The sequence below is a fragment of the Tachysurus vachellii genome, chromosome 25 (assembly GCF_030014155.1).
Source record: "Tachysurus vachellii isolate PV-2020 chromosome 25, HZAU_Pvac_v1, whole genome shotgun sequence".
NCBI lineage: Eukaryota > Metazoa > Chordata > Actinopteri > Siluriformes > Bagridae > Tachysurus > Tachysurus vachellii.
Window position 1 is genome coordinate 6,675,593 of NC_083484.1, and position 15,821 is coordinate 6,691,413.

Sequence of the window (15,821 nt, forward strand, 5' to 3'; positions counted from 1 at the left end):
GAATATGGCTTGGTGTAATAACATTAGTGGCTGTGCACATAAAAAAGTTACCATGCGACTTTGTGAAAAATGATCAGTTTCAAATGTCTGTCCCATATTCTTGCTTTTTCGCTTAAGGACGCATGCAACTGGAAATATTGCATATAACTCCCCATTTCTTTCTGGGTTCCAAAATATTTGTAATTACAATGAAATCAATTTACATTATGCTACACATGTTTGTTTCATCCACTGATAATAGCTTTATTGACAGTATTGTAGACGCCTATCTGAGGACTTCAGTGAAACTGAATAAAACAGACGACACTGATTTTAATGTCATCTCTATTCTCATGAGCGTGCAAAACATGCAAATGCTGCAGGTGTGAGACACATTCAAGACCATGACTTTTACAGAACAGCCTCATCACAATAAAAATCCGTATAGCATGGTTAATAAAACGAGCTGTACAAACTGCAAGAAACTGTGGATAAATTGCAAATGACAGAACTGTGTGTTTTCCCCCTAGCGTCCAGTATTCTCAGGTTACACTCTGAACCCATTTCACTTAAAAAAGAAAAAAAGAAACACTAACTAAGTTAAAGTGCTCTAAATATCTTAAAATGCTGCAATCGACATACGGGTCATCGACATACGGGTAAAATGCTGCAATCGACATACGGATAATTGAATGCATGTCATTTTCTTTGTCACAGAGATAACAATGTGCTGGATTTATGTAATTTAGTATTGCAGTGCTGAGTTTCTCACAGTGAAACACAAAATTAATAACACAGCAGAGACACTGATTACCTAAATTACTTAAGGGGTGTTTGAGTCGTTGCAGATGGGTCAAAGATTCATGGATTTTAAGGTTGTCGGTGCAATGATTAACACTGGAAGGTGTGAGGCCGGGTTGAGAGCTGAAACACAAATGACCTTAAATTATACTAGTCATCTAGAGCATAATTTCACAACCCTGGTCCTGGAGAAACCCCCTTGTCCTGCACCTTTGAGCGTTTTCCTTACTAAAAAAAAAAAAGAAAAAAAAAATTCGGATAATTAACTTCTAATGCATGTGTTGGGAATAGGAAAAACACTAAAATGTGCAGGACAGGATTTACTACAGAACCAGAGTTAGGAAACTCTAGTTGAGATACACTCTACTCAGCCTTTTACTTGGCATTTGAACTAATTATTATTCAATGATCATTTCTTGAATAATCACAGAGTGTGGAGGGTTTTTTTTCTTTCTATTTTGTCTAGATGCATGTTGCATAGATCTAATAACCAAATCCAACACTATTTTTGGTGTACTTACTATAAAAATAAAAATCATGAATAAGTGTAAGGTGTTAATGAACTGGCCTTGATTTTAGCACATTCGTCTTATGTGATACAACTAGTCATATAGGCTCCCTGATAAATATTAACATTGCAGTCGAATAATAGCTAGTATATAAAAATTTTGCATCACTTATTGATGTGAATTGATTTTCCAGTAAACATTTACTGCGGACAAAAATTAATTAAATCCACTGACTAACCATCAAACCATATTCTACTTTAGAGACCACAAAGTCTCTCTCAGAGAGCAATAAGCCACATTTAGAATGTATATGAATCCCATTTCAAACCATTAAAAATTGCCAGTCTCAGGTCACATGTCAAACTATAGGATGACTTTGATATCCAACGTGAAAGACAAAATACCATAACTAAGCTATTTTAACCAAACCATACCATACAGTTGAAATGTATCCATACATAAGACCATTGTACCTTTCTAACAAAAAGAGTTTAATACATAATGTGATTTGACTTAAATATCATGAGACTGATTTAGTTTAATAGGATACAGAAGGCTATGACCCTGAATCACACACATCCCCGTAACAACTTGAAGATTTGTAACTGTATACATGCCGTGGTAAGACTGCACTGGACCATAAAATACAAACAAAGTGTGCGCACAAGTGTGTTATTCACTAATTTGTAGATGAAGCGTCCTAGTGCGATTAATTGACGTGTGAATTTAATACACAGGATTAGTGAATAACACACTTTGTGCACACTCGTGCGCACACTTTCTTTGTAATTGTATACATGCAGTAGTAAGACTGCACTGGACCCGAAAATACAAACAAACAAAGTGTGCGCACAAGTGTGCACAAAATGTGTTATTCATTAATTTGTAGATGAAACGTCCTAGTGCGATTAATTGATGTGTGAGCTTAATACACAAGATTAGTGAATAACACACTTAGTGCACACTTGTGCGCACACTTTGTTTGTATTTTCTGTATTTTCCAGTGTAGTCTTACTACTGCATATATACAATTACAAACAAACAAAGTGTGCGCACAAAGTGTGTTATTCACTAATTTGTAGATGAAGCGTCATAGTGCGCTTAACTGAAGTGTGAGCTTCCATACACAGGATTTCAACCCTGTAGGAGTAAATCTCCTGTGCTGCACATATGTTTAGTGTTTTCTTTGCTCTAACACAACGACTTGATCTCAGGAAGGGCCGTTAATTATCCGATTAGCTTTTTTCCCCCCAGTGTGTTAGAGCAAAGAAACCCTGAAGTGCAGGAGCAGGGATCAGAACTAAAGTAACTGCGTGATTGGATTCTAACACGTCGTTTCCAGCTGCAGAAGATGTGCAACAGTGTAAAGCCTTTGCATATAATGCACTTTGGTTTGTTTGATCGCAGGCTGCTGTAAGAACTCCCCCTGTTCTTACACGTTATAGAATCTATCCTGGCAATAAAACCGTCCATGAAAAGCCACAGAGCTCCATCGACTCCTATGTGATGATGAATTCATCTATAATGGTGTCAGCTTGTAGCTACTGCGTGTGTCAATTAACAAGTGTAAGAGTTGGATATATTTCACCACCAGACTTTGTTTGCGCGAACATAGCCACTTTATATTTTATTTTATTTTTAACCCGTTTTTTTTATATTTTATTTTTAACCCGTTTTTTCAACGCGGAACCTGCCTCAGATCAGCTGACCTGGTCACGTGACCACACGGTTTGCTTTGCGTCTCCGCACAAAATGGAGTTGTCAGACTCGGTCGTAAAGGGGCTTCAATCCCTATCCGATCCAGCTTCCTTGGACTTAAAATCCTTCACCATCTTCACCGAAGCGGCCTTCCACAGTCTGCTGTCGTTTCCGACCGAAAGCGTGTTCGGTAAGTCCAGCTGAATCTGCCCATTGTACTCGAACACTTCTGTCTGAAAACGGGCATGAATTAAAATACGACTTCTTTTATACGTGTTCTCTTTACAAGCGACCGTTTATTTAGATTCAAGCTATGATTAAGCCTGAGAAAACTGTATTGTGATGTCAGTGTGGACCTCCTAATTCAGGTCTCTTTACAGACTTTTAGCTTACAATGCTATGCTAGCATGCTAACAAGAGGCTTTTAGCCTATTCATGCATCACAACGTTCCTGACAACACGCAGCCAATTGAGCCAATACTAATAGCTTGTGCTCGAGTGCACTTATTGTTAATGCTTATAAGCAATGTTATAGAGCGCTGCTTAAATATCTGCATTGATTTTTATGCTACAACCATGACAGGTTTCCAGCCCTGGTCCTGCCTGGAATCCCCCCTGTCCTGCACATGTTATTGTTTTCTCTGCTGCACACCCACTCCAATCCAGGACAGGACAGGGCAGTGAATGAGCTGATTAGCTGGCAGGGCTTTAGAAACACTACAATGTTCACCTACAAAAGGTTTTGGAACCTGTGGTCTAGATGCGATATACTGTAGGCGCCTTGACCTTTTGAATGCACTCTAGTGAAGTGTCATCTCTGTCTGTTTCCTTTTAGATTACCCAGAACTAAAAAACAATGATCAGGCTCTCCTGAAACAATGTCATGCTGCAGCAACAACCTTTATACTGGAAGCAGTAAAACAGAATGCAGACAGGTCAACTGTATGGTAAGTTAATAATGTTATTCGTGTGTTTCTGTGTTTAAAGTTGCATTTCATTAAAGTCTACATTCGTTCTTACAGCTCGTGCCTTGAAGACCTCAGATATGATGGCGAGAGAGTGGAGGCGTTTTATGCGCTCTATCAGGTGATCACATCCTCCAAAGGGTGTTGTCTTCTGAGCAATTTGTAAACAAACATGTTCGTGACATTACTTTTTATTTTACATTTAGAAAAACAAAGCTAATTTGGAAAAGCTGTTGTCAAGGTAGGCCATCACTATTTTGCACTATATACAGTACATATACTTACTGTCAAATTATGTCACTTGGAGCGCTGCAATTTTTGTTGTACTCAGTAATGTACGAAAAGCAACTCATGCTTATTTTCTGTGGAATGGCTGTAGCCTGTTCTACACAATGTTCTAGACTTGGTTGCTTCATGTTTATAGTTATATTGGCTTATAAATAGCAGATAATGGCAGATAAATAGCTTTAAAATACAAAGACCAATAAATTATATACACCAGTAAGTCTGGTCACTATGTTTAACATGTGCTTTGATTATTTTTCAGCATTGATAGATGTCCTCCTCACATAACAGATGTTTCTTGGCGCTTAGATTACTGTATAAAGGTAATATATATGTTTTTTTACATACAGAAATGTTGACAATTTGTACTGAGCAACAATCCGAATGATGTATACTGCTTTTGTTAGAACAGCCATGTGCATAAGGTCAATCAGCCATCCTATCTGATTTCTTTCAACACTGAGGTAAGTGCCTCTATTTGTCATATTCAAAAATACACATTTGCCTTTAATCCAAAGCAGAATCTAATGTAATCAAAGATCTGCACATTTAAGGATTAAGGATGGAGCTCTATGATTTGAACTTGCGACCTTCTGGTCAAAAGTGTAGACTCTTAATTTAAATTAATTGTTTGTTCTTCTGTTTTATTATCTTTGCTTGAATGGTCATTTTTCAGAATGGCGGGAATAACGGAGCCTCTTCGAAACTAAATTTTAGCTGCACATTGGAACAACTTCAGGTACTTTTTATTAAACTATTGTGTTGAATATTATACAAGTATATTTATATATTAGTAGCAGTTTAATGATACAAGGACATTAATTGTAGTTCACTAGTAATGCATTTGCAGCTGTTAAACAATTCAGACCGCTTTAGCAGGATATTAGTTTGTTCTATATTGTGGGATACATTTTTAATGTACATAGAATCCTGTGTTTAAATGAAAAGATGATGTAAACTGTTTTCAAAAATCTCAATGATATGTTTAAGTATAATGTATGCAGTTGTAATCCATCTAGTTAAACTAGGTAAGCCACATGGTCATATAGCTGACTGTGGTATGATCTCACTCTCACTTTCAGTAACCATGTTTTCCTGATTAGGGCACTTGTATAAAAGAAAAATCTAAAAACTAATATTGTCAGTATCATGATTAAAGCTGTAAACCTACAATACATGTTTGTATTAAAGGGAAAAAGTGGAGAAAATGTGCCTTTTATTTTATTCAACTTAGTATTTTTCATGACCCAAATTTTAGGCAAATCTTTTTGATCAAGCATTTCTTGTTGAGCAAACCTTGTGTGGGAGAGGAATAATGGAAAATTTGAAAGAAGCACACATTAAGCAATTTGTTGATGTCTTACTTCACATTGGTGGTTTTAGTCATTTCCTAACAAACGTATAATGCAGTTAAAATAAAGCCTCCAGATTAAACTTTGGGTAAACTGCCATTTGCTTTCATAAAAAAGTATTATGAACTAAAGACAACAATCTTAATTATTCATCGTTTTACCCGGATTTTGCGGCTGGTGACGCAAAAAAGTAAATATAGTGCGTGCGCCATCTCGAGCATTGTCCTAAATATTTGGTGACGTTTTTGTCACGTGCTTTCTGCATGCATGTTTCTCTGTAAAACTGCCTTTTAATCGTACATATGCAACATTAGCAGGCAAGAAAATATATGTTGTATATGAAAGTAGTTCATAAATGCGTTTTCACCTCATGCGTACAAACCAAATCATTACGCAAATTAATTACGCAAATTCCCCGACTCGATTATGTGGAATGAATGAACCACATTACAGAGATTATTCAGTTTTGGGAGGCACCATTCATAATTTAAATAAATTAGTACATCTGATTGTACTACAATTTTCATATACATGCATCATGTACGATTAGCACAAAGCAAACCAGAGTTATTTTTAACCATTTTATTCTGTCGCAAAACTAAAGTGTGTGTGTGATTTGTGAGGATATGAATGTCTTGTACACAGTGCGTTATTAATAATAGCTATTTTAAACGCTTTTTAGGATTTAGTGGGAAAGATGAAGGATGCAGCGAAGAGTGTGGAGAGAGCCACCCAGCTCTAGTTCCATCTCCAGCCTCTATCCAGCAAAGTGAGATGTGTGATGGGCTTTTTATTGTACGTTTCAATGTTCACAATAAAATAAATAAATAAAAAAATCAACGCGCTGTCATTGGTTTGTTGTTGTCATATGTTTCATTTTGCATCATTGCATATGTATCTAAGTTTGTGCGTAAATTTCTACAGCCGTTAAAACTGAACTAAGCATTTAAAGGGTTTGGAAAACAGGATTGTTTGGCTTGCAAATTTTAGTCTGGCAGATATTGAATCAGGTTCACACTTACAATTAGATCAGTTCACCGGTAAAGAAGACTGGAAGATTCTTAATTCTTTCTTTGGGTTTTTGAGTCTTATTTTTTACATGGGGAACCTTGCACGCTTTTTGCACTGTGTTCCATAAACAAGTGGTCTAAGGGCCCACATAAGCACAACAACCACAAAAAACAATCTCAGACAAGATATACATATTAGAAAAAATAAGATGAAAAGGAAAAAGACAGGCTGTTACCTACTTATAGTCTTGTTTCGAGGGATTAGATTATTTTTGACGTGTATAAAACGTTTGGACGTGTTTGGTATCCCTGCTTCTTTAACTTGCGCTGCAGTGATATTTGTATAGACTGTACTATTAACTCTTTAATCTACACTCCTAATCAGATCACAGTCAATTCTAGCAATTGATATTCTTTACCTTTGTCAGTCACTAGACTATTGTTTTTAGTACATTTATAGTCTACTGCACACACACTCAGTACTAAGGTTCATTTCTTGCACGCCTTGTCATGCACTTTATTCCTCAACTAAAATGTTAATTGTTGACTGTTGAGCTGAACACAACCCAATTAACACCAAACCCCTTTTTTTTGTGCCAATAAAGGACTCTTTGCTCTTTAAATCTTAAATCAGTCTGGGTGTGTGCAGATCGTGTCTGAAATGTTCTAATCACATGAACTATCTACAATCTGTGAATATCTGCATTTTAATCGTTAAGAAATGTGTTTATTTATTTGCCGGCACGTGCACTGACCTGCTGGCGCTTCTTCTAACAGGCCTAGAAAACAATATGCATGCAAATATGTAAATTGTTTGCGTTTTGCGGCGTGTTTAAAACTCTCTCTCAGTCCCCGTGAACGCATATACATTGTGATGTCACGTCCATTTAAAAGTTTGATACAGAAAGGGCACTAGAACGAGTGTAAAAACCAATTTGCATCTGCATGACATGACGCACAGGTCGAAAACCGATACACGTGAGAAACACCAATAGGATTTTCCACAAGTATTTTCTAAAGCATGCTGAATTTCAATTCTTATTTATCTTTAGCGAGAACGCATCGACCCGTAGCTCTAATTCCCAGGCCGCCCTTAAGCAAAGGAGTCACGTGACCGCGCGGGGCGGTCGAACCGCAAGCCATTTTGGGGGACGGTGTCAGTTTCCACCGAGCCATCAGAGCAGCGTTGTACAAAGACGCGATTCGGGGCTCTTAGCCGAGAGAAAAGCCATTTTTTCTGCATTTATTTGAACCTATGCGGATTTAAATATAAGAAGCCGTCATTATTTACATTGGAAACCCGGAAGAAACGTTTTTCCTGGTACTAAAATGCGCCGTAGCAACGACTCTGATTGCAATTGACAGCGTCTGCAGCTCTTTTTCAAAATGGCCGCTTGGCTCGCGCTCGCTTTCTGCTGAACGACTCGCAACTTTTCATTGTCTAAACTACGCTCTTGAGGATTCATCTCGGTCTCTGCCAGGTATGTGTTCTCCTGGATCATTTCTTACCAATGTGTTTTTTTCAGACTGGTTGTTTTTGGTGAATGTATGCGGTTTTGTGAGCTTAACATGGATCCGCGTTTTGCTGGATGCAGGCGCTGACAGACAAGGGCTCGAGCTCACACAACCAACTCTGTGTCCACGCACGAGCTCCGGGTTTTAGTTCTTCTCCTGTACGTCTTTTAATATTTCCGTCATTATTTGTTTACGTTGTTTTAAGGTGTTTGTGATGTGTCGGTTTAGCATGTTGCCGGTGTGTTTCTATTTGAATTTAGTGCTTATGTTGGTAATGAAACGAAGCCGCTGTCTCGTGCTCGCAAGCGTGTCGAGTCAAATGTTCACGCGCGCCCGCAATCTAAATGATATTTTGCTCATTATATGGCCGTGAAATTCTCCAATTTTATAGATATGCATTCTTAAACAGGTTGAGAACTCGATGCAATGGGTCTGAAGTGGGAAATGTTCCACTTTGCACGTCTTTTCAACTTAAATTCATATGGTCGGCTAATTGCCGGTGGTGAAACAGAGAAGCTGCCCGCGGATCATAAAAGGCTTGTCATCCTTTAAAGCCATGGTGGGATTAAATTGAGAGAAATTAATGATTCAGCCTGTTTAAAAAGGAGTTTTATTAATAGTTTGAGTTGCGTCCTGGGGGTGCGTGTGTTAAGCAAGGTTTATTGGCGCATATATAAGACAAATGAGGGTATTTTTGTCTTGTCCCATGCATGGATTTAGCTATCTCCACGTCTTTTTGTGTATATCTGTATTATATTTTACTTGCACACGTCGCTTAGAAGTAATTATTTTGGGTCGCGTTTCTTTATAGGTTTTTATTCGGCCTTATTTTAAAATGGTGTAGGTGCACGTACATGTAATGAAAATGATAGCTTGGTGATTTTGTCTTTTAAAAAAAAACATTCACCGTGCAACCTGCACCCCTTCACACATGCCTCTGTAGAAAAACGGCGCATTAAACGTGTCCGCGTGTAAAAGCGTGTTCAGTTTTTCTGCTCACGCACTTGAGTTGGCCATATAGACTACGGTGACAACAGCCACAAATATAACCGTTTTGTTTGTGTAAAGGGCATGTGATAAATAGTCATCTCTGTATGACTCGCTTCCTCGAGCGTCAGAAGTGCATTTGATGGCCTATGTAAAGATAACATGTAAGGCAAGTTGCATGGCTGCACTGCATGCGTAACATGGCCCCGAGATGCACTGTATAATTAATGTAATTATTTATTGACACAACGTGTCGTTTATTGCTGACGGTCCATACACGCGATTATGTATAGGCCTACATCTAGAGTGCAGCAGTAGCTGAGTTTCATATTCCTTTCTATTCCTCATCGCGCTTTTATGCTTCTAATTGCTGGTTTGTTTTGATTATGCATTTTCACTCATTAGTTTGCAGGCCACTGTAAATATTGTCCAGGAGCGAGACAAAACCATTAAAACACGCACAACCCGCTAAATGTAAACGTCTGTAAAGCTGCCATTGCAATGCAACATTCAATACTGCTTCAAGAACTTTGTCATACACGCGCTTGAGTTTCTTTTTGCGCGCCTTGCTTGTGTGTCTTGTTGGAAAACTAGCAGGAATGAATATTGTCAGGGACTTTGTATAGATGAGAAAATGTCCCTCATAGCCAAAAAACATTCCGTGGATGTGGAAGCTATTACAGCGACAAACGTGACAGATCAAACCCTGGACCAAGGCGCATTTCACCCTCCTGGACCTTCCCACCCGTCCTGTGCCGATCCCGTAAATTAATGAAATCCGCAAGTGCATGTTTTCTTTGGTCAACCAGGGTTATGCGTTGTCAGTGACGATTAGCACGAATTATTCCTCTGCCGCTTAGTAGGTGTCGTATTTCTGCAGGGCCTAATGGTTACTGTTTACTCTAACACACATTTAGAGCATACAGTGTGGTGGTGATTGTGTAGTATCTCCACACCTCTACACGTATAGCACTAGTTAATTTCCGTGGTCAGTGGATTTAGTCACTTATCTTCAAATTATCATGATATTTTTATGGTCATTAAAGCTGGAGAAATTGTATTAAGTAGGATTCATCTTGCGTTATCCTCTTACTCCTCCGAAGCATAGGCCTGCTGTATGAAGTTATGTATATGACTAATATTTATCATAAGTATTTCCTAGAGTAACTTCAATAGCAGTCTTCTCAGATGACATGGCAAACGTATTTGGCATCTACTGTCTATTAGTTTAGTAAGTTTGTCTAGTAAGTTTTGTAGCTACAGATATGAGGTTGCAACAGAAGAAGGGATCTCAGTTTGAAATGCTAAAATGAACCTTTGGACTCTGCTGTCATATCTGGATTTGGGGGCAAATTGCTGCGAATTTGCGAATACCTGAACTCGAATACCAGGCTGTTTTAAATGAGGTGTTGCGAATTCAAACGCCCGGTAATACCCATAGAGCCACAGCAAGGTAGTAACTTCAATAACCTTTTAACGCATATTTACGCAGCTTGTAACTTGGTGTGCAAAAGCCTATGCTTTGTCTCCACACTCAAGAGTCTTTTCAATTGAACGTCATCTGAATATTTTAACCACAAACTGAAACAGAATTGCTCAAGGTGGTCTACATTACTGTGTACGGTGTACATTACTGTCTCGGAGTGTGAGCACGCCGAGAGGGAGTTGTACTGCAAATGGCTCCAAATTATTCATCAGTAGGACAAAGCTGATTAAAGTACAGCAGCAATTACAGCAAAACGTCTTCTTATTGTTATTATTATTAGCAGCATTTATATAGTATTGCACCCAAACAAAATTTCACTTTGAAATAATGCATCTTGAAAAGTTATTTATCTTCCCTTTGCCGGAAATATTTCTAGTCATAATACAAGATAAAGGATTTTTTTTTTGTATAGAACATCAGATGAAGCACCAAACGTAGCGTCTAAAGCTTTACTGACTAGATTTGTCTTTTTAGCTTTAATCATTGGGCTATAGAAAAAACAAACAAACAAATGCTCAAATGGCGCAATGCGTGCCGTTTCTGCTGATCAGTGCCGTGATGTATATGAATTATGATATGATGTGAATGCATGCAAATATAATGTATCCTTAAAACCTGTAAAGACGCAAATGCGTAAAGAGAAAATGCCCATGTTTTTTTTTCAGACGGAGGTGTGGTTGAATACGTGGTAGTGACATCACTTGAATGTGTAAAAACCTCATGTAATTTGAGTATATGAGTTTACCTTTTAAATAGACACCTGCGCTGCGTTGAATTAGGTAGCGCGTGCATCCATTAAATCGCGTTTACATTTGCTGCGCTTAATTTGGTGCGGAGTTGCTATAGAAACAAGAGGCGGCTGGAATCGCTCATAATACGCACGGGTTCATAAAAGGGTTTAATTTAGTTTTCATACGATATATTAAGCGTGTGCTGCTTTAAATAGAGCGATTAAAAGTTGAGACTGAATTAATTAGTGTAATTGGTTTGTCGGATTGATGCTAAAACAAAGAATTGTTTTAAATCTGTTCATCTGATGCATACTGTTGTGATCGGTTATTATTATTATTATTATTATTATTATTATTATTATTAATAGTAACTGTGTATGAACGGGGACTATTTATTTTGGATTATTAATAATTTCCTGCACATCCTAATTAAAGCCTTGCGTATTAAGCTTTGCAGTCTCCTTCTGGAAAATAATGCATTTTTGTTGGCAGTCAGTCAGCCTTCCTCCTCTGCCAAGCCACAATGGTTACACACATGTTCATTTCTCTTCAGGACCTTAACCTTCCATGACGATGCATCGCACAACAAGGATCAAGATCACAGAGCTAAATCCACATTTGATGTGTGTATTATGTGGTGGATATTTCATCGACGCAACCACAATCATAGAATGCTTGCATTCATGTAAGTACCGTGTTCTTTCTAATCTATTGGACTTTAATTGATCTGTCAGCTGCATACTTTTTCTAACCTACCATATCTTTCTCGTCTAGTTTGTAAAATGTGCATTGTGCGCTACCTGGAGAACAGTAAATACTGTCCCATATGTGATGTCCAGGTTCACAAAACAAAGCCTCTTCTCAATATTAGGTAATAGAATTAATCATCATCCTTACAATAAAATTGCCACATTGACTCTTGCATATTGCTTGCTGTTTGCTTCAGTAAAGAATGAATTTCTCTCAGAAAATGCCTTTTACTGTTTCAGGTCTGACAAAACTCTGCAGGACATTGTGTATAAGTTGGTCCCAGGTCTTTTCAAAAGTAAGTAATCCAGTAGACACTGTTGATGCAAATAACCGGCGAATAAGAATATAATGGGCATATCCTTCAATTTTTTTTTTTTTATTAAAATATTTTGATTCAAAACTTTCCTTACTTTTTAACCAAAACTGTGTCTGATGTCCTTGTATGCATGTCAAATATTCTCTTGATCTTACAATTATTACAATATGCCTCGTTCTATAACAATGACAAATGGACACGTCTAATGTGCCATGTCATCTAGTCTGTAAACGGAACAGTGCTGGTGTTCTGTTTTATCCTGAGTAAATTAAACTTCTTTGCAGATGAAATGAAGCGAAGAAGAGATTTCTATGCTGAACACCCTTCAGTGGATGGTAAATCTTTTCAATCGTGTCTTTAATAATGAGTCATTTGACAGTGATTAAAATGCCTATAGACAAAAATAATTATAATGTTTATTATAGTGTCATGATCCTTAAAAAGACACACATTCAAAAACTACTGATTACTGTTTTTTATTAATAAAATGTAACTTTGTTTAATGTCTCATTTTTTCAAAAAGCTGCAAATGGATCTAATGAGGATCGTGGTGAAGTTGCTGATGAGGATAAGAGAATCATCACAGATGATGAGATTATCAGTCTGTCAATCGAGTTCTTTGACACCAAGTATGTAGTTTTGAAGCTAAAAAATGAATTGTACACAGCCATATAGAGCTCCTGTGCATAAAGTTTTTACTTTATTTTAGGGCTAAACAGCAAGGTAGTGAGGGAGAGAAACAGACTAAGGATGAGGTAAAATGGTTAAATGGTTAATATAGTTTATAAATGTCCATTTGCGTCTTTTACCCTATTATGCCTACAATTTTTAGTGTTTTTTACTTTTCATGTCTCTTTTTAAAGGTAAACAACAAGAGGTACTTGCAGTGTCCTGCTGCCATGACTGTAATGCATTTGAGGAAATTTCTGAGAAGTAAGATGGACATACCATGCACCTTTCAGGTAATCTGATTTCCAATTATTACCTTCTTTTTGAATTGAGACCATTTTAAATATCTTAAACTGAATATTAGTTGTAGATCAGAAAACAATATTCTGAATACTTTATGGACTCATGGTAATATCATTTCACATAGATTGAAGTCATGTATGAGGATGAACCCCTAAAGGACTACTACACATTAATGGACATTGCTTACATTTACACATGGAGAAGGGTAAGGAGGTCTTAATGAAATTTCCATGATGCCATAATAGCACTTTAGTATTCCTGTAAAATGATGATTTTTTTATTATTACAACGCTATTGACTTGTTTTAGAACTTTTAAATATCATGATCACTTTTCTTTTAACTCATCAGAATGGGCCGCTACCCTTGAAATATCGAGTACGTCCTAACTGCAAAAAAATGAAGATTACTCACACGCAGGATGGCTTAAGCAGTGCCAACCGCTCAGAAAGTGACTCTGCAAGTGACCAGGCCAACAGCCCAGCTGGAGCTCCGTCTACATCCTCACCACTACCAAGTCCAAGCACACCTGTTCAGTCCACTCATCCTCATTTTCCTCATATTTCCAACCCAGTCAATGGCTCCTCAATGGGAAGCCCCAATCGGCAATTTACGTTCAACAAAATGCGAAAACCTTCTTTAAATGGATCTTCTACTTCTTCAGGGTGATGGGGCTAGACCTGCCTAAGCCAACTCCAGATTACCCAGCTATTTTTCATGCCAATGTCATGTCGTTGTAGCCATTTTATTGTCATTATTCCTATTACACGTGTAACTTTTAACATAGTAGAAGTGGCACGTTTCATCCAATTGCTGGAGTAAACTTGGAAACGATAGCCTCATTGTGGCTCTGAGCTATGGGATTTGGAAAACATCTGAAACAGTTTGCATAATAGACTGAACCTACTTTTCTATAATGCATATTTTTTTTTTATTTTATTTTTATTTTTGAATAAAACAAATCAAGAGGTGTTGCTAGTATTTTAAGCTTGTACTTTCTTTTAAACACATGATAAAGGCTTTAGTTTGCCTTCCTTGGCTAGTTAGGCCTACTAAACATTCCTGTTATATTCAAGTGGCATTTGAGGTTGTATCAAAGAAAATATATATTCAATTCAGTTAAAATGGATTAGAGAAATTTAAGTTGTAGTTGTTGTGCATATATCATTTTTACAGCAATGTAAATTCCGGAGCACCATGGGACTACCCATTCCCCTGCCCCACACCCAAACCTTCAAGGTTGTAACCTAGGCCGTGTAGATAGCCTCACTTCAGTGTTCATTTGTCTTATTGTTTTGATTGTATGAATAATTATTGTATTGTGACTGTTGCACAGTATAAAAAAAATAAACATTTTACACTTTTGCTGCCTTTATCTCAGCCTTTTGCTCCCTCTGGTGTTTATTAAACAAACCAATGTGAATATGCACACTACAATAAATAGAATATGCTATTATAAGTCCAATCCCATACAATTCTTATTTAGTAAATGTCCCCCTGTGTGTATGTGTTTATTATATATTTAAGAAATTAAATATAAATCTATATAAGCCGGTTAGACGGAGTAAAGTTTAGTAAAGTAAAATTTAAGCATGCTTAAATTGTAAAAGAAATGCTATTGACAGAAATACGTGTAGCTCTCTGGCAAAACTTTTCGGGTGTAAATTGTAACCCGTAAGCCAATGAGAATGTGTGTAAACGTGATTCGGATTGAAAACCCTAAATAATTCTGTACACATCATAGGCTAGTATTATAATGCTCTAACCGGGTTAAGAAGGAATAAAGGATACTAAGCTTTCTCTTACTGTTTATTCTATTCAATTCAATTCTAATTTATTTGTATAGCACTTTTTACAGTTGACATTGTCTCAAAGCAGCTTTACAGAACATAGACATAAACGGTTAATATAAAGAGTAATATAAAGATTAATATAATACAAAAATTCAAGATTATTATGATATATAATTAAATGTGTTTGGATTTATCCCCAATGAGCAAGTCTGAGGTGACCGAGGTGACTGTGGTGAGGAAAAACTCCCTTAGATTGTAAAGGAAGAACCTTGAGAGGAACCAGACTGAAAGGGGAACCTCAACCTCATCTGGGTGACACTGAAGGGTGTGATTATAAATATACAGTCCAACTAGAGCTGGTAAATCTCTAGATCCTTAGGATCCTCACAGATTCTGCCTCATCTCAGTGGAGGTCCAACATCTATGGCATCTTCATGGTTTATTCTATTTCCAAGCTCTATAAGGCCATTAAAATGAACTGAATGCGAATAAATGATACCAAATTAATTATTTCTTTCTTTTTTTTCCCCGCCGGTGAAAATATTTCCCCTCCATTTACATAAACTTCTCTGGTAAAAGGCCTTTTTCCCCGACTGACGCAAAATCAGCTCACTTCTATCAATGCGCACTGTGATAAAAAAATAAAAATGGTGAAAAAAATCAATACATTCTAA

The 15,821-nt window shown here is 37.2% G+C and overlaps 2 protein-coding genes across 2 annotated transcripts in view; one reads left to right on the forward strand and one right to left on the reverse strand.

Annotated features, from left to right (window-relative positions):
* Positions 1-807: 807 nt before the first annotated feature.
* The window catches only part of cul1b (cullin 1b), a 103,282-nt gene continuing 88,268 nt past the window's right edge, over positions 808-15,821 (reverse strand). Inside the window, exon 23 of the mRNA XM_060862287.1 lies at positions 808-821. The gene's annotated coding sequence lies outside the window, so the exon portion shown is untranslated. The remainder of the gene's footprint in view (positions 822-15,821) is intronic.
* LOC132839926 (polycomb complex protein BMI-1-A-like) lies at positions 2,975-14,729 on the forward strand. The gene is given in 18 exon segments (XM_060861140.1): positions 2,975-3,177; positions 3,823-3,934; positions 4,010-4,162; positions 4,164-4,193; positions 4,500-4,560; positions 4,645-4,701; positions 4,914-4,976; positions 6,272-6,330; positions 7,652-7,787; positions 11,880-12,003; positions 12,093-12,189; positions 12,308-12,363; positions 12,669-12,719; positions 12,908-13,013; positions 13,094-13,139; positions 13,248-13,346; positions 13,481-13,561; positions 13,706-14,729. Coding segments are annotated over 18 exon segments (1,785 nt in total). The 5' UTR covers positions 2,975-3,041; the 3' UTR covers positions 14,024-14,729.